Source organism: Pelodiscus sinensis, chromosome 1 (genome assembly GCF_052426305.1).
Source record: "Pelodiscus sinensis isolate ZL-2025 chromosome 1, ASM5242630v1, whole genome shotgun sequence".
NCBI classification, from domain to species: domain Eukaryota; kingdom Metazoa; phylum Chordata; order Testudines; family Trionychidae; genus Pelodiscus; species Pelodiscus sinensis.
The window spans coordinates 81,859,831-81,887,375 of NC_143052.1; the positions used below are offsets into that span (position 1 = coordinate 81,859,831).

Sequence of the window (27,545 nt, forward strand, 5' to 3'; positions counted from 1 at the left end):
TTTTGGCAGTGAATATTTTGTTGACGTGCATAGTTGCTAAAAGCACTGCAGCAGAATTTCTCCAAAGTCCCATTTAATGAGTTAAACACAACATATAAGCACTATGTAGTGAGTACCAGTAGTGGTAATTCAAAGGTGCTGGTGCTCACAGGGAGTTGGCTTAAAAGCCCTGTAAGCACTAGCTTCTGCCTCTGCCCTGCCCCCATGCATGTGAACATATAACCATTGACATGTTCAGCAGTTACACGCTTACACTAATGCCTTTGAACAAATCTATTTTACGAGATTTGCATCTCTAATTTCCAGCTAAAATAAAGTACATCGGTGATAAACTACAATGAAGTGAAATGTATATAATTAAACTTAAAGTGAGGGTGTTCGATCAGGGGTGGGCAAATGGCCTGCAGGCCAGATCCAGTCTGCTAAGGTTAGCCCCTGTCTGGTCCCCACACCATCAGATTTATCTGCACCTGTGAACCCAGCCAATGGGAGCTGCAATTGTCTGAATCTGTGGCTGCGCAGGTAAATATAGCAGCAGCAAGTGCCTAAAACAGAGGCAGTCTTGTAAAGTATTCTCCAGTATATAAATTTCTCTTGACTGCAGTTCTGCATTATTTGCAGCAATTGTTTCCTGCAAGAGAAACTCACTGGATTTCATTTTGTGGGCATTCCAAAAGTGTGAGAATAGTGTCTTAAAGTAAATTAAATTACTGCTTGGTTATTCAGTGTCTTGGTGAACCTTCAATGCCATCTTAATTTTAGCTCACATATCAAACTTCAGAGTTTGTATGTGTTCTAAAATACACAAGCTAGCATTTTGCTTCTCTATAAAGTATGGGTTTTGCTCCACCTACAGGAAACAGAAGGTAAGACTGTAGTGTGTATAAATTTTCTCTGCTGGGTCCAAAAGATTATGGGCTAAAACTGAAGTTCTTCCTATTTAGATGCATGCTAAAGACGAGCAATATTTGGAAATGTATAAAATCTAATAATGTCTTTCAAAAACACACACACACAGACAGACACACATACACACCCTGTCTGCTACCCAAGATCAATAAAACTAGAAATCCTGTGATGGCACACTTACAGCAGGATTATTCAGTTATGTTGACTCTCTCATCAGACCCTATGCTACCATCACTCCTAGCTACCTTTGAGACACCACTGAGTTCCTGAGGAAACTACAGAACATCAATAATCTTCCTAAAAATGCCATCCTGGCCACCATGGATATAGAAGCTCTTTATCTGAATATTCCACACGATGGTGGATTACTGGTTGTCAGAAACACTGTCCTTGATGACACCACTGCATACCTGGTTACTGAGCTCTGTGATTTTTATCTTAGCTACAACAACTTCCAATTTGAGGACAAGTTAAATCTTCAAGTCAGTGGCACAGCTATGGGCACCCACTTGGTCCCACAATATGCCAACATCTTTATGGCTGATCTTGAACGACTTTTCCTCAACTATCACCCCCTAGCATCCTTGCTCTGCTTATGCTACATTGACAACATTTTCATTATATGGACCCACAGGAAGGAGACCCTTGTTGAAATCCCTGGGGAATTCTTCAATTTCCACCCCACCATCAATCTTAGCCTGGATTAGTCCACACAAGAGCCACTTCCTTGACACTACAGTACAATTACACAAAGGCCAAATTTCCACCACTTTATACCAGAAACCTACCGAGTGTTACACTTAACTACATGCCTTTAGCTTCCATCCCAGACACATTTCCCAGTCTATTGTTTACAGCCAGGCCCTAAGATACAACTGGATTTGCTCCAGTCCCACAGACAACAGGCTCTGTATGAAGCATTCTTAAAACTTAAATACCCACACAGGTGAAAAAACAGATTGACAGAGCCAGATGAGTAGCCAGGCATCAGCATCTTCAGTATGGGCCCAGCGAAGAAAACAGAACCCCACCAGTCATCACCTATAGCCCCCAACTTAAACCCCTCCAGCTCATTAACAATCTATAACTTATCCTGGAAAATGACCCCTCACTCTCTAAAGCCTTGGGGTGTTGTATCAATAAAAGCAAGCAGGATTTTGAGGGGGATAAGGCAAAAAGCCACATTTATTGTAAAGATAATAAAGAATAAAGAAAAGATAGAAGTAAACAACCTTGTTTAACTACTTATTCCTATCACTACTTAACCCTTATACATACATACATACATACATACATACATACATACATACATACATAGAACCTGAATGTATGTATGTATGTTCTAGTTACCAGCCTGGAAGTTGCTTGTGACAGAATACTGACCAGGTACTCTGTACACAAGTGATGGTAGTGGGGAGTGAAGTCCTGATCAGATGCACATCTGAAGCTCCTGGTAGGCTGGCAGCAGAACCTTGGACTCTGACTCCATAGTCTTTTAGTCCAGTTCTTATGGGAATTTCTTCCTATACCAGTCTATAGGAATTGCTGCATCATGCTGATGTCCAGGGTGGCTGTCAGGTGCTTGTCAGTGATCTCATAGGGTGGACCTCCAGTACTTGGTTTTCTCCACTTGACACCTTTTGGTTGCACTGGCACCTGACACCTTCTTCAGCCCTTTGTTGCTGAATTCTCAGGCTGGCACATCTCAAAACTATTCATTCATCATCATCCAAGCACTCTCTCTTACATACATTCCCTAATTGTTTCACATACAGTATTTTGTATAATAATAACTTTACATATACAAGAGTTGTAGTTACAAAGTCACAAGTTTCTGGGTGGCATTTCTTTGCTGAGTTAGTTACTGTTATAGTTACAATGTTTCACTTTGCTATTAGGGTTAATTGCTTCACAGTGCTTTGAAGAGAATGGGCATCAATTGTGTAAGTTTGAGCATGCCCTGGGACACAGAGGGGAGCTGTTTCTGGCTACATAAAACTGTTAAAAATATAATTCTTAAGTTACATGACCTAATATTACACTCCTAACAAATTATATTCTAGAGGGGCAATAATTATAAATCTAAACATTTAACAATCTTAACAAATAATCTAAACACTTATCAAGCTTGATAACACTAAATCTAAACACTTATATGCTTCTTCTATTTAAACTTATGCTACTTAGACTTTAAGTTGTGGGGAACAAATTATGGGGAGTCACTTCCACTTGGGGGAATCATTTTAAATACTTTAATATGTTATCCCTACAGACGGACCCCCAATCCTCATCTACAGACAACCCCCTAACCTCAAACATTCTTTTCAGCACCACACAGCACACCACTGTCATACTCATCTCGAAACCCACTCCTGCAATCAACTCTGGTGCCAACTCTGACCACACATTTATACAAGTGACATTATCACAGGACGTAACCACATAAGCCACCAAATCAGAGGCTCATATAACTGCACATCAACTAATGTGATCTATGTCATCAAGTGCCAGCTAATGCCCCTCTGCCACGTATATTGGCCAAAGTGAACAGTCTCTACTACAAAGGATTAATGGACACAAATCAACTATTTGAAATGGTAACACAGAGAAACCTATTGGGGAACATTTCATTTTGCCTGGGCGCTCAGTAATGAATCTAGATGACTATATTATTTAAAAGACCAGTGACTAGATTATATTTCAAAAGCCAGATGGAGAGAAGCTGCAGAACTTTGTTTCATTAACAAGTTTGACACCTTGAATAGAAGTTTAAACAAAGACTTAACTGGATGAGTCGCTATATTCCACACCCAAATGACAAAAAGTGAAGCACTGGGCACTTAGAATACTTAGAGCCTCGTTTATCATGGGCACTCTAACAATATTTTTTCCCCTATTCCCCCCCTTCTTTCCCTCCCCATCCTCTTTCTCTATTCATTTGTACCCTGCACCCCTACACTCCATTCATCTGAAGAAGTGGGTTGTGCCCATGAAAGCTTATGATACCATCTACCTTTGTTAGTCTCTAAGGTGTTACAAGACTAATTTGCTGTTCAAGTTTTTTGTAGCAACTTGTTAGTGTCTACCCACTTTGTCTCCAGTCTGAGCTTCTCATTAAAATCCATCTTTCTCCTTTGATGTCTCAAAGACATAAGACACCATCAGTTCTGATTCTTTAGCCTAGTACATGAGATAGGGATTGAAGGCTGGAAAATAGCTTTATAGTACTGGAAAGTCATGTATTATAGATACCACAAGGACATACTTAGGCCTGATACACAGTAGAAAACTAAGCTGACTTAAGTACCTTGCTGAAGAGTATGACAATCCACAACCTTGAGCAGTCTCATTAAGCCAACTGTGACGAACCGGGCTGTGTCTGGGCACAGCTGAGGGCGTCCGCTCAGGGTGAGTTGCTCAACTTTGGGGCTCCTTACAGTCCCCAAACAGGTCACAAACCAGTCCCACAGAGCACTTCAGCAGCCTGCCTGAAGCCTTACGAGCAAAACCCCTCCGACACCCCAGGAATATCCGTGCCCCAGATGGCCCCGGGCCTCATACACCGGTCGGGGGGGGGGGAGGGTCTTAGAACCCAATCCCACCTACCCCGAACAAGTTCTGACTGGTTCCAAGAAACCAGCCACAGATCCCTGGTCAACTTACCCTCTGGGTCTTGCCTACAAATCACACTGAGCCAATCCTTTAGCATCTAACATCTAAAGGCTTATTACTACAATAAAGAAAAGCATGAGAGTAAGGTTAAAGGATAGTACATTACATGCATTGAATCTCCCAGTTCTCAATGCAGGCTCTAGCAGAGATGTTATAGCTGCTGGCTTAAAAGTCCTTGTTGTGCATCCTAGGATCAGGATGGGTCCACAGTTCTTCCTGGCTCTTGAATCCCTGCACTGCTGCCTCTGGGATGAAGTGCTGAGCTGAGTACCAAGATGGAGTCCGCCACATGGCCTCTTTATACATCTTTCCTGGTCTCTTCTTGGCTGCAGCAGGTCACTTGTTCCAGCGACCTATCCCCGTGTTCCTTGTTGGCAGCCCTTAGGTGGCAGCCCTCATTCTTTAGGTGTGTCCATGGCCCATTGAGTGCCATTGTCCCACAGAGCCTCACTAATTAGCATGTCCATAGGCCAGGCTCTGCCCAATGCTCAACAACATGCAGAGAAATATTCATTATCCACACAGATTACAGATTCCTAACTACACACACATACATTATACAATCACATGACTAGCGTACATAGGATTAGCAGACAATAAGCTTCTATTCAACACCCCACATGGCCCCCTTTTATACCATTTTTGGAGCCAACACCCCCACCTATGGGTGTAGCAGTGATCTGGCTGCTTCCCTCAAATTCAGTAACGTGACACCAACCAAACATCCTTTCACCATGAGGGGAACCCTTCCTATTGATGTAGATAGCGTCTACATTGAAGTGCTGCAGTTGTGCAGCTGCAGCAGCACCGTTGTAACATTTCAGGTGTACAAAAACCCTGTTACAGCCTCGTCTGCAGATGGACCCTTGAATCATACATTTGTAGATTTAGATTTGTAGCTTGGTTGGACGAAAGTGTAAAGCATAAATAATGCCTCTTCACTGGAAATATCTCAAGCTACCTGTAGGTATGAAACTGGAGAAAATGAAGTAGTAATTTCTCTCGTGGCATATGTTAAGCTATTTCTAAAATAAAACTCTGAATTTTAGCCTTGTATGATTGCTAACTAACTAAAAAGAGATGAAAGACAGGTGTGGAGATCCCAACTGTAGGTTTGAGCATCACTTAAATCTGTTTGAAACATGTATAATGTGAAGTATTTTGTCCCAGTTGCATGGGGGCAATTCATGTAACTATGATTAACATATCAAGTATTCTAAAACAGTATTAAAGTCCTGCCTTTTGATTTACTTTAGCTGTTGACAATGTTCATGGACATCAGTGTCTGGACTAATAATTCTTATGGAGTGACTGTTGGCTCTTTAGTTAACTTGATTATTCAGCCTTGGTAAATTATACCTAATTTTATTTCATTCTATTCACCTTAATTTGCTACATCCCATTTGATATCTTACTAATGTAAAAATGGCTTACAAGGAATATATAAAATAACATTTAGGTCTAGATACATGTGAGTTTCAGCCATTTTTTGTTCTTTGCACTTTGGTGCTAATATGTGCACGTGGTGATAAGTCAGTAAGATCAGATACATATCTTCTTACTGGATGCACAAATTATTGAATGTACAAGTTTCTTGCCCTACAAGCATATTCAGAGATCAAAAAGTTTGGGTAACTTTTTGAGATCACCTCATCTCACAGATATATTGGCATTGGAAAAGGTTCAGAGAAGACAACAAAAATGATTAAGGGGTTTGGAATAGGTCCCATATGAAAGATAAAAAGACTTAGACTTCTCATCTTAGAAAAGGGGAGACTAAGGGGGATATGATAGAGGTCTATAAAATCATGACTGATGTGGAAAAAATGAGTAAAAGTTATTTACTTATTCCGATAATATAAGAAATAGGGGTCACCAAATGAAATGAATAGGCAGCAGGTTAAAAAATAAAGGAAGTTTTTCTTCATACAATCAACCTGTGGGAACTCCTTGCCAGAGTAGGTTGTGAAGACCAGGACTTTAACAGGGTTGAAAAAAGAGCTAAATACATTCATTGAGGTTAGGTCCATCAATGGCTATTAGCCAGGATGGATAGGAATGGTGTCCTTAGCCTCTGTTTGAAAATGGATGACAGGAGAGGGATCACTTGGTGATTGCCTGTTACGTTCACTTCCTCTAAGGCATCTGGCATTGGCCACTGTCAGCAGACAGGATAGTGGGCTAGATGGACCTTTGGTCTGACCCAGTATGGCGGTTCCTATGTCATCTCAAGTAATAATGGTGCCTAGGCAAAATTTCTCTATGAATTAATATTCTACATCTACAGTATCTCCTGATAAACCTGTGTAATCCCTTTTTTATATGGTTTGTAGCAACTTCATTTCAAAAGCATAAGTCAGATTTCAGATTTGAACGTAAGAAAAATGGGCATGGTAATACTTTATTCTTTCTTTTTTGTAGGCTGGAGTAAAGGGAAAACTAGGCAGACTGCTGGGGATATTTGAGGTGAGCTATTTAAAATATAACTCCAAACGCACACCTAAGCCTATATGTTCACTATGCAAGTTGATAGGCTGGTGAAACTGACCTCTTTGAAACTCCAAGGAATGTAAGCATTGCTTGTTTCTGGAAAAGATGTGCCTTTTTGCTGCTCTGTGTAGGGCCTGAAAAGTAGAAAGCCTTTAAAATGTTGGAGATCCCTGGTGTTCTCTGCCCTATTTTCCTGGAAAAAAATTGGGGTATCTGAACTAATAGATTTGGCATTTGGAATCCAAAAAAAGTGAACCAGAGTGGTAGAGGCTTGTAAGCTGACTACACCTTTTGGTCAACACCCAACTTTCTAATTTAGTCGTAAGTCTGTTCTGGCCTGAAAATCACCAGATTACTTCATCTGACCACTAGCATATCATAGGTCACTGAATACAACCCAGCAACCTGCATACTAAAGACCTCTGGAATTAAACCAAATTATTATTGCCCTCCTAAGACTTCACTTCCTCTCACCTGTTCTATGTGGCATAGAAGAGAACTAGTACCTGAAAAAGGGATGGGGGATGACAGTGGTGATGAATTCCTGCCTGACTCTGAAATATGGCTATCAATTAGTTGCTGAGAACATGAGCAAGACCTGAGAAAATGCTTGATATCACCTCAGACCACTGGCCAACATCATCCAATATCTCTTCTCCAGTTAAGACCATCTCTGGTGCTTGATATTGAAGACAAAATATCAGTTAAAATACAAGTGGGACAACTCTTATTCAATACCTAGTCCTTTTAAGGCTCTCTGAGAATTTTCAGTCCATTTTCTTGGGTTTACTTCTGGTTTTATGCAAGACAACATGGATGTTCTTAAAGTATCTTGGAGATTTTAAAAAAAATCAGTTCTAGAAATTGGGCTTTCTGAACAGCAAAGCACAAATTACTTTGTCCTTGAAGTGTAGGTGACAAAGGGACCCAATCTAGTCAGTTTGAGTTGCAATTTTAGTACCAGAAATTAAAGTATCTTTCAATGTTTTGTTAGCCACTATGATCCAGTTTTTAAAAAATGCTTCTCGTGATGCTTTGTGATAGACACAAATAAGGAAACTGATGATACAAAGTTTAATGTCAGATGCTCACAATGAATCCGGGGGGCGAGGAGGGGTTGGAGAAGACCTCTGATTTTTGCTGTAGTTTTTCAATATTGGTTGTAACAGTAACAAGCAAGACATTAAGTTCTTTACTCCTTTAAAAGAGTAACTATCAGCGGTTTAGACTGGCTTATTGTAGGCAGTCTATACTTGATTTTTCTCCCCTCAGCATCCACCACCCCTACGGTTTTCCCTCTACGAAAAACAATATTGGACTTATGCAAATAGCCATCCTTATTTCTTCAATATGGTTCCCACTGTCACTTCCCTATTTTATCAAAAACCACAGCTACTATCCTATTATGTCTTTATATGAGCATCTTTAGTTTTAAAATACTGCCCAGATACATGCGGGATTATTTCCTTTACCTTCCCACGTTATCTACACATAGCCGGCATTTAATTTCTCCCTCTAGCCAGTGTCTTTGGGTATGTCTAGACTACATCTCTTTCGAAAGAGGGATGTAAATTAGACCTATTGAAATGGCAAATGAAGCCGGGATTTGAATTTCTTGCACCTTATTTGCATAATTGTCTCGGCAGTCTTTCGAAAAATGCTATTTTGAAAGTGAAACTGTGGTCTAGACACGGTTCTTTCAAAAAGAAAAGCTGGTTCTGGGCACTCCCCTCTCCATCCACCATGGGAGCGACCTGACTGCGTGCACAGGATTTAAGGGATGCCCTGAAGGGAGGGAGGTGGGCTGGGTTCCCAAGTGGCTTATGGGATAGGGCATTCACCTGGGGAGTGGAGGGTGGAGTACAGGATCTTTCGAAAAAGGCTTTTCTTTTTGAAAGAACCGCATCTAGACCTCGGTTTCACTTTCAAAATAGCATTTTCGAAAACACCATGACACAATTATGCAAATGAAGTGCAGGAAATTCAAATCCCGGCTTCATTTGCAATTTTGATATGTCTAATTTACATCCCTCTTTCAAAAGGGGGAATGTAGTTTAGACGTACCTTTTCTGATAGGGAAAACATTAGCACTTAATTGTAGTGTAGCAATAAAGGAGGAGGATTTAGCTGTGTACAGTCTAATCAAAACAATTACTAATTGGGTTGTTTTTTAAAACACTTAATCCCTCTTAACAACTTTTCTCACTAAAACATTAAGTGTTTGGTCTCTTGTCCATACCTGTCCCTGTGTAGAAGAATTGAGAAATCCCATACTTAGACAGGGATCGGATACACTACTTGCTTATCACTTAGAAGCCTTAACAGGGTTTTAGGAACTTACAATGGTGATGTTGACCAATAACCATCTTGAAACTTGTATTTAGTAACTGGAACAAAGCACTGAATTAAAACCACCTACATACTCACCCCTAGGGCTTCTCTACATGAAACAATACTGCATGGCAGTCTGTAGATATACATCTTGGCTTGCCACACAGTAACATTCTGTCGATAAGGCCTAAGTCTCATGTCCATACAAACCAAGTTAGATGGTTATTGGAAAAAACTGACCCAACTTAAATTCCCCTACAAGCCCTCCTGTCTTGGATGCTCAGTCCGTTTTTCTGTTCACCTTTGCTTTGGAGCACCCTAAAGAGACAGCACTGGCTTTGGAATGTCCCCAATGAGCAGCCATTAAGGACGTGGATATTGTCCATGATTTACCCATTACTGTAAGCTGTCGGGGGACTAGGGAAGGAGGAAAAGAGGCTCTAAAAGGTTAGCAGCAGGGCCTGTTAACCAGTCAGACCTTTAGGATGAAAGTTGCATTCTCTCGTATAGTCTTGAGTAGCCATGTTAATCTGTAACTTTAAAAACGAGTAGGTCCATAGAGCCTTAGAGTATATGTACACCGCGCAGCTAATTTCGAGTTTAGGGTGCTGTGTAGACACACCCTTAAGCTAACAAAATTATGTATTTTAAAAATATGGCGGTATGAGCATTCATGGGTAAAACTCAGTTCTCCTGCTCATCTGAGGAAGTGGGTTTTGCCCATGAAAGCTCATGATACTATCTATTGGCTGATCTAAACTGAATATTAATTATTGAAAAACTCAGTCTTGCTTACAAATCTAGAATACTTAGCTGTGTCCATTCCACCTATGTTGAGTGAAATTCTATAACGTGTTATGTGGTCAGACTAGATGATTGTGATGGCTCTTCCTGAAGTGAGTGAGGGGGGTGGGTGGGGTGGGTGGATGTGTGTGCACGCGCGCGCATGTGCTAAATATTATTCAGTTTTCATAGGGTCCAACTTTGTTAACTTTCAATTTTTATGCTGTTCAGTACTAAGGTGGCTTTCCTGTTTGGAGGGAAAATAGATGTTTGAATTCTCTTGTGCTTATTCTGCAATAGTATGAAGTATTTTACAACAGGAATATCAAATAGTCAAGAGTGAGTTGGTTTTGTTTAACGGATACATTGAACACTTTAATGTATATAATTGAACATGAATTTAAACAAGTGTCTGTCTTTAAATTACCGTGAATTAAAATTTGTATTTCTAACATTCAAGCAGAACCAAGACCGGAAGCATAGGACTTACGTTTATGTTCTTACAGTGACTGAAATATTGGAAGACTGGGAGGATTCAGTTAATATAGGCAAGTTTGTTTGTTTTATCCTTGCTAAGCGCTAACTTCAGTTATGAAATGTATTTCATTTTCTGGAACCTACAGCAGTGGATTCTTCTCAATTTGGAGAGAACCCTAATTTGTGACAAAACTGAAATGATTGTAAATGGTGTGGTTTTTTTCCTCCGCTGTACAAAACTTAACTTTCAAATTAGGGATGTGACGGACTAGACGACAAGCTTGTCAAGGGGAGGAAAGGAGAGGGTACTTCAAAGCGGCAGCGCCAAGTGGAGCCTGGGGCCAGATCCTGAGCTCCACGTGGTGCTGCTGCTTTGAAACACTGCAAGGATCCTGACTCTGGGCTTCTGCTCACCCCCTAGCTCCATGCAGCGCTGCAGCTTTGAAATGCTGCGGGAGCCCAGAGTCAAGCTCCTCCCAACATTTCAAAGCGGCAGCATGGCGTGGAGCCCAGGATCAGCTGGGGCTTCCCAGCTGATCCTGGGCTCCATGTGGCACTGTCACTTTGAAATACTGTGGGGAGCCTGACTTTTGGGCTTCTGCAGCAGTGCTGTTCGGAACCCAGAGTCAACTGGGAGTCCCTAGCTGCTTCCAGGCTCCACATGGCGCTTTCACCTTCAAAGGCAAAGATGCCCTATCAACTAGTCGATGTAAAATGCATTGACTATTCGATTAGTCAATTACCCTAAATTTAACATCCCTATTTCAAATACAATGTAGGAATAACACAATATATATAATATAGGTGGTGTAAAGCAATAAAATGAGAAACTGCAACATTTCTCAACATAACTGGAACTCCTTGTTGTCAAGTTGCTAGGCATAATCGCAGATGTTCTGAAAATGGGTACCTTGCATGAAAATACTATTTTTAGCAGATTTTGCTTTTTGTTGAAAAATTTCCAGTGTTTGTTTCAGAAAACAAAAGGATGTTTTGATTTCCATAATAAAACAATGAAAAGGTTTTTTTTGAAAGACCCTTTATCCAACTTTAATGAAACTTTGACTAGGTTTAGTTAAACTTGTACTTCATAGCTTTTGTAGCACTTGAGCAATTCCAGTAAAATAAGATTAGGTTGTGGAAGTCGCAGATTCCATAACTTTCAGAGACCTCTGACAGCTTTTTTTTAAAATTAGCAAGTTATAGATATCCCTAATAAGATAATCTGTCTTTCCTGTGGCTTTATCTCAATATTAGCATGTTGCATTCATTGAGCAGTCTGTTGGTCAGTTGTCTTATGGATCACAAAGGAACCCGCACAAAAACAGTATCCTCCGTTGGCTGATGGTTTGCCCATTTCAGGAACTATAATTTTAATACTATACATTATATTCTACAATAAATACTGTAGATCCTAGAATTTGAATGTTTTGTCCTTTACAGTAAGTAGCATGTCAGTCACAACAATGTCCCTTTAAAAGAATGTTTCAAAAACTACAATAGCAACACAATATATATTGCAAGTTGTACAACAAAAGAAAACCGTGTTAACAGGTTTTTCATACTATTTTCAGTACAGAAATCACTCCTTAAAAAGGTAGTACAAGGGTTCCCAAACTGATTCATGTACCCAAGAGGCAATGCAAGATCTCTGGGGGAGATGCAGGAGAAACTATGTAACGGTAGATTTTATTTATTACACTTTCATAATAGGCTACTCAAATGAAGCTTTTAAACTCTACAAATTTGTTACATAAAATATGGTAGTTTAATTTACTTCAAGATATACCAGTGAGAACACATGCTGCTGTACAGAGTACTCATCTACAATCTTGTATCACCCAATACAGTGTGGGTTCAATTGCCCAATAATTGTCCAGTGTAAGTTCAGAACTTCATACTATAGCTGTATATAACTGTGAAATATGAACACATGGCAGAAAACAGTGTTAACATGCAAAGTATTAGTTATAACAAGGGTAGGATATGCAGGCAGCAACTAGATCTGGAAGGGGATATACAGATAATTGGTAAATCTGAAAGAGCGTACACAATAAGTTTGGGAATCTCTGCCTTAGTGTGCTGAGGTACTTTAGGGTCATTAAAGGTGTCACAATCATGTATTGTGGGGTAGCAAATAAGATTAGTTTGTGTTAACCATATAGTAGTGGTTGCATTTTGGTATAGCCTACTTGAACTACAAAAGATCTTGACTTCAGGTTGTAGTTGCAAAGACTTTGCAGTTTTGGTACAAAAGAATTGGGCTTGTGGTTCTGGTCTGGTATGCAAACATATCTTCAAATATGAATGGTAAAGAAATTCAAACTATTTTTGTCAATATATTTGGAAAAACAAAATGGAATGACTTTAATTCAGTTTCCTTGTAACAACCATTTCCTTTAATATTTTCTGCTCTGCTTTAAATGGCTTCATTGGTGTCTTATCAACTGAAACATGAAGTTTGAGCATTTTAGCAACTTAAAGGGGTTGCTTGAGCAGACTTCTAGACTGCTCCGCTTTCATTGGCCAGAGGAACTCCTCAAGAGTTTCCTGTTTTTCCTTCAGTTACTAGTGCTTGGAGTTCTGCTACTACTGTCTGTCAATTGTCAGATGTTACATTTAGTACCTCTTCGTTATCTTGAAGAGGGCAGATGATGATGCATATGTACTCTGGTATATTTAAAGTGGAATAGCCATTCCAAAATAACTTCAGACATGAATATTTACTCAGAATGGCTACTCAGAAAAAGGTGCCACTTCTATAAGTGTCCATACAAAGTTATTCAGTAGGCACTCATATAGACTTGCTCTGTGCCCTAAAGAAGCCAACCATGCATCTGTTCCTGTTCCCAGCCATTCGGACTAAACTTGTTAAAGAGCATGGATTCCGCAGAAGTTGGACTGGAGATAGAATAGGTATAAAACCTCTACAAAACAGACCTCATAGCTAAAATCTTTTGTTAGCATCTATTTAGTTTCAATGAACGAGATAAGTTTGACTATTTGTTGCCCAGCTTTCTCTTGAAGTCACTTTCCTGTTCTCTAGTTCAGTCTACCAGAGCAGACAACCTGGATTTCCAGTGTAAAGCAACAAGGAAAATAAGCAAACCTTTTACGATTCTGTACATTGGGGGAGGGGGAGGGGAGGCAAGGCACAAGAACCTCTCTTGCTCTGCTACTCACTGTTACTCTTGTGTTTCATGTCAGTTTGTATTTTTGCTTGGCATTTCACCTTGGAGTTTTTTGAACTAGCTGTTGTACCTAACTGCTATTGAAACTTGTTTGTAACATCTTTTTATGTAAATTACTCATTCAGGAAGGAAAAGAGAATGGTTTAAAGTAGAAGATGCTATCAAGATTCTTCAGTGTCATAAACCTGTTCATGCAGAATACCTGGAAAAACTGAAACTGGGCTGTTCCCCAACCAATGGAAATTCTGTGGTCTCAAATCTTCCCGATAACAACTCCTTATATGTCACTTCAGCACAGACTTCTGGGTTGCCCTCGACTGTGAGATAAAAATTTGGAATACCTTTTTACTCATGTGCCATCACAAGGTGGGGGAGGGGAGGAAGCTTTGTTCACATGCAGACATTTTTGACTCAGTTCTCAGCAAAATGTATGAATACATCATAACATTCAGACACTGACTTTTTTCTTTTAACAATGTAAAATAATATTGCAGCAAACTAAAGCCATATTTAGATTTTTAAGATGTCTTAACTAGCCATTTTAAAAAAACTAATCAGTGTGTGAATTTACACCCCTGCTAAAATAACACAACATCTGAGTTAAGTGGAACTTATTCCAGATTTTGGCTTAAATTGTTTTAGTCAAATACACCATAAAATAAAGGTAAACCTTTTGGCAGGAAAGTTTCTGTAAAACTTTCATTCAAAATGTACATTTACAATGCTAAAGACCTCTAAAATACTACTACTGTCTGGGAAACTGAGCATGCTATTCAACGTAAATAGATAAGCACGACTACAATGAAGCACTAAATACATCCAGCCAATGGCAACAAAGGATTTAAATATCAAGCAACATTTTTCTCCTTAGTTACGTTGACTTATGTAGTTTTAACACATAAAATGTATTTGACACCTCTGGCAAAGATTCTGAACTGAGGCTTGACAATTGATGGTCTGTCTCTACATTTCCAAAAGCTGTTCTGAGAAGCTTTTTGTAGTACCTGGCAAACATGCAAGAAATTCATAAGTATAGGAAGAGGTACATGAAAACTGAAAACATGCTGCTGATTCCCCCCCCCCCCCCCCACACCTTCTTTACAATGATTTTTTAAGTGTTGCTTTCCTCTGATATCTTAACATTCATTTTGCTGACAGCATGATCCTGTCGTTCTTTCCAGGATTGTTCAGTTATCAAAAATAGCATCTCAGTTTCTTTCAGTTTTGTCTCTTGAAGCTTCTGTGGCATAAGAAAGTATAGTGTTTGGGGGGGAAAAATTATACCTATAAGGGGTACAATTTGGATAGGTCTAAGTCCATTAGCAAACTGATGATGAAGAAATAGCATTTTGTAAACCTAGGAGCAAAGAGCTTCTATATACATTTCAGAGGTACCAAAAATTGTTACCTTATTAACTATGCTGGATATCCCAATTCAAGTAGTTATACTTCAAAAATATTACGGACCATTCCAAATAACCATTTTTGCTCTCCAAAGTGAAAGTAGAGCTACTGCTACAACTGCAGTAAACTTGGGACTGCAGCCTGTCATAATTACCACTTTCCCTTGTACCTGCCAACCAAAAACATTGAGACCCACAGCTGAGATCAGTTTCCAAACATGTTCTTGCCACTGTGCCATTATAAGTCTTCTACAAAGAGTGCCATCCTAGCTTATGCAGATACTTAACTTTGGAAATTTGTAGGATCTAAATGATGATTCAGCAGCCTCTGCCTTTCTAAGCAGCCAAAACTTAGGGTGGGGTAAACGTGTCTTGTGAAGGCTGTTTTGGGTAAACTCATTCTTTTACATAGCATTTGAACCCTTTGTAAATATTCCAACTGGTAAATAGTGAGTGTAAAATGGAAAGTAAATGTAATTTAAACATTTTGTTACTCAATACACAAATGGTTAACTTCTACTTTTTTAGCACAAATTGTGTAAAATGCTGCTATAAATTAAACTTGCGTGCTGTTACACTTTTTTAGGAATATACTGGTGCCACAAGTGATTTTTTTGAAAAATGAGATGTGCCATATATAAATGTATTTGAACAATGGATAGTAATATTTCTGAGGTTTCACCTCATGCAAAACTGCTCTTTGCCAAGGCCATAAGTACTACTGACTAGAGATGGCCCTGAACATGAGCCACGAAACATGAGCTCCTTGAACTTTGAAGTGGGATGACCAAGTGATTTAAACAGCACTAGCCGTAGTTCTAGTTCCAGGTCACTTCTAAAACCGGAAGAGGAGGCATGTCTATGTATAGTTCAGATTCACCACACAATTGTTGAATTGTGGTGAACTGCTGATCTCATGAGTCTTCAGGTACTTGAGGTCCAAAATCTCAAAACAATGAGATTTTAAACTATTTTTTAATTATGATGTGAACACCACCAACATTGCCTAACTCATATTGACTTTGAAGGGCTTTCAAAATTGAAAAAAATGTACTAAAACATCTAGAGAGCGCAGAAGTCAGGCACTTTGAAAAGAATCTGATGTACTATGATAGAATTTCTGTCATGTACATTGACACTCATGTTGTTCAGAAGTCATTAACATGTTAAACTGAGCTCATAACTATTAGCCTTTGAGAAGTTTCTGATTTTGTACAGCATAATCCATGTAACTACATACAAGAATCCAAAGTAGTTACTTGGCTTATAGTTCATAACTACATCTATCTCAGTTTGACTCCTGGAATTAAAAGAAAACCCATACTTGTATAAAATATTAGTGGTAATGCATGATTTTATTTTGTAGCTCTATGTATTTGATAATTGTAAAAATGTACAGAATTGCTGTTGCTAACAAGCTCAGTTGATTGCCTATAAATATTTTAATATTTTTGGTTGCACCCCTTTGGATTATTAATAGTGCCACATGAATTCTTATGCCATTCATTGTACAGATCTCTTCAGTCTCTATGCAGCTTTCAAAATGAAACATGTTCAATTTTATTTCCAATGCTTTTCTATTCACAGAACTTTGAAGTATGTGACAGTAAAGGTAAACTGACAGTACTGTGCAGGCTGTTGCTTTTAAGTATGCTACAGAACCATTTTGGCAAATATTCATTTGTGAGTGTTAATGACTGTCAAAGTGAGCACTACATTGCATTCTATAGAAATGAATGGTGTAAAAATGGATGGTGTAAAATGTGGGGTAAGAGAAATTTTGCATTGGTTCCAGGTGTCAAAATTAAATATAGAAGCATGTTGCTGCCAGCACTTTTCTCACATTCTTAGAAAGATTTTTCCAGTTTGATTCATGAAGTAAATGAGTGGTGGTTCTTATGGCTTTTACTAGGGTGCATTATTTGTGTAAATAGGACTAGTTTAAATTTTTCATCCTGTTTTCCAACCAAAGTGAGCTGCTGATGGCTCTGAGGCTTGTCTGGCTGTGTGAACAAAAAAGGAAGCTGATTTGCACCAGTGGATGTGATGGGCTATTGCCAGTGCAAATAGCTTCAGCTCCAACTGAACTGAAAATAGTTACCCATTTTTAAGCAGGCATTTATTGAATCTTGTAACACTGCAACAGTATCAAGTGTTTTGCACAGAGGCTGTTAAAGTGAAAAGCATAATTTGGCAACAACTTGCGCATTAACTTTGCCCAAAGTTGGCCTATTTACGAGCTGTTATGGAGAAAATCAAACCAACTAGGTTTTTTCCTTTTATCAACGTGGTTCTGAGAAGAGAAACTTGAAGGAAATGTAAGTTGTAGACATTTTGAACTGCTTGCATGGATTTTTCTTTAAAGATTGATGTAAGAATTTTGACTTTTTATATTTGAGAAACATCAAAATAAAATCTGAACTAGAGCTGTGGGTGTCATCTTTCAGTAGGTACTAGTGTTTAATCACTGATGGCAGAGTGCTGATATACAATGTTTATGCCCTATCTGAAAAGGGTTTGAGGGTCACTTGGCTATAGCACTGGCAAGTAACTTAAACCTTAAGTTGCCCTTTTGGTGCCCCAGTTTGCATATCAGTGTAAATGGTCCCAAAAGCTGGCAGTGTTGCACGTGTACTCATTTAAACACCTCAAGGGTATCCATGTTAGTTTGTAACTTTAAAAATGTAGTCCTATGGCACCTAACATACTCAGTCGTGAATTCTGAATGGTCCAGCTAACTGTATATGCAAATACAATTGAACTCTTTTACCACAGTGCTTCTGCAAATTGATAGTTCTCTGGCCACAAACCTTGTTTAAACAGAAGATGACAGTGTTTGTCTTTACATGCTTTGGTAATTAAACATTTAAATACCAGCCCTTTTAAAAAATGTTCAAATCCTCTCCATCCAGATCACTCACATTTTGTTGCTCTAGTCTACCATGTAGACATGAAGCCAAACTAGTGCTACAGTTTAGGACTTTGAGTTCTCTGCCTCATGTTATAATTGTTTGTACCAGTGTTTCCTAAACTATGGGCCATGGGAAGAAAATACCGGGCCTCAGCGTGGCTCCCATGGTGTTCCGGGCTCCTGGACTGCCCATGCAGTGCCAGGTCCCCCAAGCCCTCAGCTGGGATGGGTGGATACAGCTGTATGTTTCAGGCTCCTAGCAGAGCCATAGTGAGGATTACCAGGTGAGCTCTTATTGCTGGCTGGGGGGAAGGGGGGGTGTTGGATATGGGCTGCAGGGAATCAGGGTTGGGGCAGTGGAGCTGCCTGGGGGAGATAGGGAGGGAAACCGGCCCGTGGAAGCAGGGCTGGCAGAAGCAGGGCTGGTTTGGGGGTGGGGGGGCAGCAGTGGGCCTGGCTGGGAAAGGTGGGTAGGGGTGGAGAGAACAGACCAGCAGAAGCAGGGCCAGCAGGGCCTGCCATGGGGGAGGGGGGAGAGTGAGGGAGAAGTTGGAGAGGGAAGGGGGGGAAGAATTGGCCAGTGGGGAGTAGGACAGTTCAGGGGCACACGCAGTTCTTGAATAAAAATGTAAAAGCGGTGCATTTTAAATATCCCCACTGCTGACAGTGAGGTTTAAAGGCACTATAATGTGTCAGAATGGAGAGAACCTGGTGCTTTCACCATCCAGAATGAGAATATGGATAAATTCCAAAGATGGTGTGGGCTTTCTGAAAATAAATGAGCCCTTTTCAAGACACGAGGTAGTGGTGCAGGGTTTTGCTGGATTATGCTGGTTCTTCTGGCAGAAGCAGGGCTGGCCCCAGGAGGGCGGGGGGCTGTGGGGCTGGCTGGAAAAGATGGGGGCAGGTGGAGAGAACCAACGGGAGGAAGCAGGGCTGGCCGGAGCAGACTAGGAGAAGTGGGGGAGAATTGCCAGTCTGGCAGAGGGTTGGAGGGAGGGGGGAGAGGGAGAGCAGGGGGAAGAGACTCTGCCAGTGGGGAGTGGGACTGATCTGGGCACATGCAAATCCTGGGGCGCTACCTGTCCAGTGCATGGTCGGGCGAAGCATGAAGGAGTCTGGCCTCCTAGATTCCATTTTGCCATCCCCAAGTAGTTGCGAACTGTCTGGCTGATGGACACACGCAGCATGTGTTGACCAGTCAGGAAGTTGGCAACTATAAACTGATACACATAAAACGTACCTAATTAGAAAATAAGACATTTTATATGTGGTATTTTCTCAATTTGTTTCTAGAGAGAACCCTCAAATACCAGACTGTCTGGTTCAAAACTAAACACCTGGCAACCCTGCCCCTCGTAGCACTCTCTCTCCTAGCCAGATACCCTACCCCCAATCTGCTTCTGCCTCCTGGAGTGCCTGTGTGGCGCTGGGTCCCCCAGACCCTGGCTCAGGTTGGGTGGAGGATGCAGCGAGTGAAACAATGAAAACTTACTCATTTTTCATTCTTTTTTTGTGATTTTATTTTTTGGGGCTGGGAAAACAGTACAGGCAGTTCCTGGGTTACATGGATCCGGGTTACATCAGATCCCTACTTACAGATGGGGTGAGGCAACCCCGCACTAGCTGCTTCCCTGCAGCAGACCAGGGAGATGCGAAGCTAGTGCGTTCCCCCCCCAGCAGACCAGGGAGACGCGGAGCGGCTTTTCTCAGCAGACACCTCAGCTTGAGAATAAAGGACTGAGGGAAGTGAGGTGTGGGAGAATAAAACTGAGCTCTGGAGAAATGTTTGGCTAGAGTTTCCCCTACAACAGTGGTCCCCAACCTTTTCAGGTTGGCGGGCGCCAGGGGCCGTGGCCGTTTGCCTGTCAGGGGGCGGGGACACTTGCCTGCCCGGGGGCGGCCCCACCAGCTGCATGTCCTGGGGGCAGGGGCCCCCCCCATAGCCGCGCGCCCGGGGAAGGTGCCCCCTGGCAAGCGCTGCGCGCCCGGGGCCGGCGCGCCCCCCCCCCCCCGTAAGCGCCGCGCGCCCAGGGCCGGCGCTCCCCCTGTAAGCGCCGTGGGGCCGGGACCGGGGCTGCAGCCAGGGCACACATGGTGCCCCCGGGAGCGGGGCCAAGGCCGGTGCCAGAGCTGGCAAGGGTACGCGCGGTGCCCCTGGGGCTGGCACCTGCCAGCTCAGATTGCTCCGCGGGCGCATGTAAAGAGCCCGGCGGGCGCCATGGCGCCCGCGGGCACCGGGTTGGGGACCATGGCCCTACAATATGTACCAGTTCCGACTTACATACAAATTCAACTTAAGAACAAACCTACAGTCCCTATCTTGTATGTAACCCGGGGACTGCCTGTACTGGAAAAAAAAAAACCCAGGTTCCAACTAAAGTAAAAGTTTGGGAAACCCTGGTCTAGCCAGCTTTCTGTCCATCTTACAGTCCTTTTATCCAATCCATGTTCCCTTAACTTGCTGGTAAGAATATTGTGAATGGCCATATCAAAAGCTTTGCTAAAGCTGGCACTGGGGGCTTTGGGAGGACCAAAAACAATGTTTGCATATTAATTTGCTTAATGAATATGAAATGAAAGTTACCAGTCCTCTGAATGCTTGTGAATGGATTTACTGGTCCCCATGTCAAAAAGTTTGGGAACCCCTGGCTTGTACCATAAGAGGAAATCTTAACTAAATTCATATGAATTATTCTTCCCACAAGTGTCTCATGCAAGGAACTCAGCAAACAGTGCAGTGCTTCTGCATGCAGGGCTGAGCACCATATAGGTTAGTGTCAAACCATTTCATTCCTTTCTTTTCTTTTCTGCAAGAAGTTCTGGGAGCTGGGAAGTTATGTAGAATGGCCTTCTACTAAAAGTAGACCATGTCTGCTGGCACTCAAATTTCTGGCTTATCGGGGTTGAAACACATGCACAGCAAGTTAGTGCAGTAAAGCACCAGTGTGAACCAGGATAGAATGTTGTTTGCTACTTCCCATGTGGAGATGGTTTACATAGTGCTGGGAGATCTCCCATATCCCTCATGCCATGGTCATACTTAACAGTTTAAAGCACAGCTGTAGCAGTGCTTAAAATGGAAAAGTGGAGACAAAGCCTAGTGTTGGAAAGGATCTAGGAACGTTGCACCCATTTGCAAATGTGGGTTCTTAAGCACCATGCGTATTTGAGACTGTAAGTAAAAGGAAAATTGCTGTTAAGTTTTCCTTGACTCTTCCCATCTCCCCAATTTGGGCAAGGCTGGGAACATGAAAGGGCAAGGACTAGCTGTGAATCATGCCACGTTTGCCTCTCCCTACTGTTGTCTACTAGGCAAGCCACTCAGTTGTAGTCAATCCTGTCGCATTCAGACTAAAGAGCTTTCTGCCAAAAGTGGTACTAACTGGGGAAGTTTTCTGGTAGGAGTATGCTAATATTTGTGTGGGGGTTTGAGGCTCTCTGAAGCAGGGCCCTGGGCCTGATTGCCTTGTAATAAGATGGCTAGTCAGTGGTCTTAAGCAGTTGTTGTACCATTTTGGTCTGTTTGATTATCTGGAAGCTTAAGAGTGTTCTACTCTGTTTCAGTTGCTACTCCTGGTGCATTCAATCACCACATGAAGTGATGTTTATATAGTTGGACATCTAAGACAGTGTTTCCTCAGACTTCAGTTGGACAAGCTGGTCCTGTACTACAGCATTTTTAGTTGTGCTGGTGACAAGGCCTAATCTGTATTTCAATGTGGGTGGACGTATTGTCAAAACTGGTGAAGCTACGCTGTCTGAACTTTAGCAACACTAAAAGTTGCAGAGTGTAAACAAGGCCTTAGAGGGGAATGGCACCTAGCAGGCTTTTTAATATTATGCCTGTGTATAGTCTATCACCCAGGCATCAAAGCCACATTCACAGTGCAGTCCCCTATTCAGTGCAATACTTGGAGGGGAAGAAACATGACCAACTTCACTAATGCTCTCAGCTAGGGGTTGTGGCTTTTTTTTTGGAAGTAAGAGGACAAGAATGCTGCCAGGTTTGGTCAAGGACACCAGTGAAGTGTTCATTACCCCTGAGGGAAAGAACTAGTTCAAACTTGAAAAGCAGCAGGAATGGTATTAAACACCCTGGTTGCTGCAATCTAAACTGCTTTTGCTGTAGGGGGGCTGTCACTTTCGGATAGTTCTCACCTATTTCTTAGCTTTTGTAGAAATAGGGCAACTTTCAGAAGAAATGGAATCGAACTGTACTACTGCTTGTGAAAGTAGATGGTTCAGCAACATAAAGATGTGGAGGGCAACGACCAACTGTTCTACAGTTAGTCACCATCAGTAATGTTTCTAAACATTTCCCCTTGTGCCAGTTGCATTACCTGAAGGAGGCAGTGGTTAAGGGTGTAAAATATTCAGCTTGCTTTGCCCTGCCCTAGGGGTTAGCTGCATAATAAATTCCTCTCGTCAAGCTCTTGATCCTATAAGGCACAGGTCTTCAACCTTTTTAACCACAAGATAAATTGAAAAAGTGAAGTGCAATATAAGATCTACCTGAAACCCCAATACCCTAGCCCTGCTTCCTTCCCATCCCTTCTTTGAGGCCCTGCCCCTGTTCCACACCATCTCTGAGGCCTCACCCTGCTCACTCCATCCCCTTTCCTCCCATAGTCTCTCACTTTCATCAGCCTGGGGAAGGGGTTGGAGTGCAGGCTTTGGGCTTGAACCAAGGAGTTTGGAGCAAGGGAGGGGTTTCATGTTTAGCCCATGGTGGGGGATTGGGGTCTAGGAGTAGTTTCAGGGTGCAAGCTCTGAAAAGTTTGGGGGCAGGGGGACAACTGGACAGCCAGCGTTTGAGAGCTTCCTGGATGAACCAGTCAGGAACACCAAGATCTGCGGGTAGATCCTGATTTACGGGTTGGTGACCACTGTCATAGGGACACCACACATGCTTTGCTAAACAGTTGCTTGCCTCTAGCTTAGGTCATCCTTCACCAGGCTGCTAGGCTACGTCTACATTGGCCCCTTTTCCGGAAGGGGCATGCTAATTTTACAGGTCGTAGTAGGGAAATCCGTGGGGGATTTAAATATCTCCCGTGGCATTTAAATAAAGATGTCCGCTGCTTTTTTCCAGCTTTTAGAAAAGCCGGAAAAGAGTGTCTGCACTGGCCCCGATCCTCCGGGGAAAAAAAAGCCCTTTTCCGGAGGATCTTATTCCTACTTTGAAGTAGGAATAAGATCCTCCGGAAAAAGGCTTTTTTTCTGGAGGATCGGGGCCAGTGTAGACACTCTTTTCCGGCTTTTCTAAAAGCCGGAAAAAAGCGGCAGACATCTTTATTTAAATGCCGCGGGGGATATTTAAATCCCCCTGCGGATTTCCCTATTACGACCTGTAAAATTAGCATGCCCCTTCCGGAAAAGGGGCCAATGTAGACATAGCCCTAATGTGTAGGCTCCTGAATACATAAGGGAAAGGCAGACCTACCTTCAGAGGTGGTAGGCTCATGTCTACAGTAGCTGAGGTTTTTGGTGTTAGTCACAGTAGTTCTTTTGCTTTGATGGAATATTAGGACAAATGCTTATTTTCTTCATAGCACAGATGTGTACTAAAATGCACTGAAGTAGGCATGGGACACTAGCAAAAAGGTTTTATCACCTGGAGGGGAAGAATTGGCTAAGCAATAAGCTGGTTGTTTCTGCTACTACAGTGCATAATACATTGGGCACCAATGGGCTTTATAGTAAAGCCAATGCAACAAGCAGGATGGTTCTGGACTAGCTACAGCAGTGGTGGCCAACCCAGGGCTTGTGAGCCACATGTGGCTCCTGGCAGAACTGGAACTGAACCTGGAACTGCTCATGCTCTCTCAGCCAAGCTGCTGAGAGTCACATGTGGCCTGTGCCATTCTGCTCATGGCCCCCAGCACACATCATATCCTGCATGTGCAGGCTGGGTTGCGCACAGCATCTCAGTCTGCATGTGCTAGCAGCTGGCCACTGAGTGCAGGCAGCAGCACCTGGGCAGAAGGTGGGGCGGAGAGATGCCTGGCTCCGGAGAAGGGGAGGGGAAGTGGATGGGGGGGAATGCACTGGTGGTAGCTGTGGTGGCAATATCAGCAGGTCTGGGACCCAAGCATAAGGTTGGGAGGGGGATTGGATTAGAGCTGGGAGGGGAGGTGTCTGGCTCTAGGGAAAAGGGAGGGGGATTGGGTTGGGGGGGGGGTGTACATAGCATCCCCAGCCAGCTCATACTCAAAACTGGCTGCAGCACGTGGGGGGAGACATGCAGCTGTAGCAGCAGCTCTGGGGAAGGGAAGGAGGGGCAGATTGGGTTGGGGGGGAACCTGGGGGAGGGAAAGAGCAGCCAGCAAGCTTCCCAAGACCCAGGATCCCCAGGTACTGGGCCCGTTATCTCTGTCCCTTCCTCCCAAGCATACCCTACCCTGGCACCTGCCCCAGCACTCTGTCCCCACCAGCACAATTGGGGCCACATTAGCAAGGCTTGTTTTTTTTTTTGGAGCAGTAGTTGGTTTTTTGCCTCTCACTTGTGTGGCCCCGATTGACTTTTCTATGGGTCAGTGACCCCTGCTCATAAAGACAACACAAACATTTTATTTGACATTTAAAAAATGAAGTCTGGCCAACAAGCCCCAATTGGGGCTAACCCCCCATCTGGCCACAGCATCATAACACTCCTGCACCCCCCCTCCCCCCACCAGACTCCAAACCTGAGCCCATCATACACTGGAAGCCCGTCCTGTGAGCCTCTCATCCCCCAGGCTTCTGCCACAACACTTCTGCACCATCCACACACTGCAAATCTGTGTCCTGAACCCATCATACTCCGAGCCCAAACTCCTGCACCTTCACAGCCATAAGCCTGCAGCTTGCTCAGCACCCCAACACTCTCCAGCCTGGAGTCTCCTCCCTGAGCCAGCATCCTCTTCTCTGCTTCCTCCTGCACCTCTCATCCCTTCCCAGTGCTTTTTTTGTGATGGTATGTCCTGGGACCATGTACCAGCACTTATTTTCCCTCAAGCATGTGTTTTTCCCCCCCCTCAACTCTTCCCTCTCCCCCACATGGATCTTCACATTCTATCCACCATTATTTTGGCTCTTCATTTCTAATGGATTGGCCACCCCATAACAGCCTCAGGAGGGACTCGGACAGTATTCTGCCCAGAGTAAAGAAAGTTGCCTTAACATGCATGTTCTGGAACAATTCTATATCAGTGCTACACTCACAATTAGAGATTCATCATCTTCCAGTGATGTCCTTCACTTCATATTTTTACTCCCCCCTCCCACTAGTTTTCATGTTGTACACATCTGTTTTGCTAGCAAACAGTGCTTTTTTGAAATTCACAAGCTTAAAGAAAGGTTGAGGGGGACAGTCTGACTGCCTCCTGTAGTATGATACATAGCTAATCAAAAAGGACAACTTCTTGCTAACAAAACAAGCTTTGCTAATGCATATTACCAAAGTAGTTGTGTTCTAAAATAAGACTTTTTTACTCCTCAAAGTCAGGAGGCATAGTTCATGCTCATTCAATGTTTGGAATAAGTAAAGCAGACTTCATTTGTACTCAATTATTCCACGTAAGTCCAGGTTATTACTTCCTATAGATGATGCAGCATCAAACAAGCATACAACAGTAGAAGAAAATTTCAGTGTTATAGCTTAAGTGATTTATAAGAATCTTGGATTCAAGCTATCAAAATGTTTACCTGTAGCAGACTCATATGATATTAACTTAGTGTTTCAGAAGTGTTGTAAACATTTTTACAATAAGCAATTAGGAATGTTAGCTGAATAATTTAATTACACCTCCAAAATCATTAGTCTCCATGTAAAAGATCCAGGCTTTTAAAACTCCTATATTTTGCAAGAAACCAGAAAATAGCCTTTCAAGGCCAAAGGAAACTTGAGTCGTCTTTGGCTGAGAGACCGTGGCCAGAATAGTTTACTTTTCTCCCCATTAGAAACCAGCAATGAATGGAAAACAAGAGTTATGGAGGACTTAAAAATTTGTCAAACTTTATTTTCTAATTTTGCACAGACATTATTTAAAGACCACTGAAACTGAACAATACCATGGTCATACGACAAAAGGGACCACTTTCTTTTTAAATGATGCTCAATGTATATGTGATGAATAATCCACTCGTCCTTTTATTTAAAGTGTCCATTACATTACAGTCATGACAGGTTGTTTATAACAGACATTTTCATTTTAAAGTACCCCTCAAAATAATTCCAAGTAGGAACATACATAAATTGAGGGAAATTTCACAACTTTCAATTGAACTATTCCATTAAGACGTTTAAAGTAACCATGTGTTGGAGATACGCTTTCTTGAAAGCTATAAAAGCAACACTTCACTGTTTTAGGCTACAGAAGTTACCTAATAGTCAAGTCATTTATTCTGTCTGTTGTTCTAAGGGATAGATACACCACCTCATTTCCATGTAAAATCATGGCTAAATGTTTAAAAATGACCGTTCAGATTTCAGAATGTTAAATGCAAGAACAAAGAACCTTCCAGTGTATTTCCTTGACCTAAAGTTAGATATTGTGAAAAAAATTAAAATGTAGGGTCTGGTTTACAATTTTGTCTTCTACGTACACAACCATAAATTAATATGGAAAAACACAGCTTTGACTCCTGTTCAGGCTTTCAGGCCAGTTAGCTCTTAGCACCAATAGTACTAAAGGAAAAGTATGAAAGGAAATACTTATACTGAAGAATTCAGTAAAGATTAAAAATTCTAATGTGCTCATGGTAAGGCAAACCATACTTGTACGTGGTGGAAAATTATGATTCTAGAAGTCATGTTTGAGCATTAGATAAGACAAATATCAGGGCATCTTCAATCACTATTTGAAAAATAGAATTTTGTTATTCTGGTTTCAGATAATTCAGGCAACTGTACAGATGAGCTAAGAACTTCACACTCTCAAATATGAGCCAGGGAGTCATATCTGCAAGCATAACTTGCTACAAGGCAGAAAATATCTGATGTTTCATTTTAAACTTCATTAAAAAAAGCACAAGGTTCAGATGTTAAGTGACTCTCATAATATAAAGTAATATTTTCATAGATCTTACTTTACTTGAATTTATTTTGGAGTTTAAGTCCACAGTTCCGGATTCTTATGGCCATGGTTAGCACTGAAGTTATGCCACAAAAAGTTTTTAGCATCTAAATTTTTTTTTTTTTTAATAAGCATTTAAGGACAAGTCCTTCTAAACATCTTACATCTGTAGATGCATCAGCTATTTACCCACACATTTACATTGTCTAACTGCACAGAGAAAAAGGAAGTAGCGAAGCTATTCAACACTAACCAGTAGATACTTGAAAAACCTGGTATACATTGGCTCCTCTATATACACAATGAAATGTACTGCACA

At 41.8% G+C, this 27,545-nt stretch overlaps 1 protein-coding gene across 2 annotated transcripts in view; it reads left to right on the forward strand.

The window, feature by feature from the left end:
* Positions 1-17,682, forward strand: part of NUDT4 (nudix hydrolase 4) — a 39,663-nt gene extending 21,981 nt beyond the window's left edge. The window contains exons 3-5 of one of the 2 annotated variants that reach the window (XM_075933171.2): positions 7,003-7,047; positions 10,646-10,737; positions 13,983-17,682. In XM_075933171.2, the coding sequence (XP_075789286.1) occupies positions 7,003-7,047; positions 10,646-10,737; positions 13,983-14,181 (336 nt within the window). In that variant the 3' untranslated portion in view covers positions 14,182-17,682. The remainder of the gene's footprint in view (positions 1-7,002; positions 7,048-10,645; positions 10,738-13,982) is intronic. The other variant, XM_075933181.2, reaches the window with a different exon arrangement.
* Positions 17,683-27,545: the final 9,863 nt, after the last annotated feature.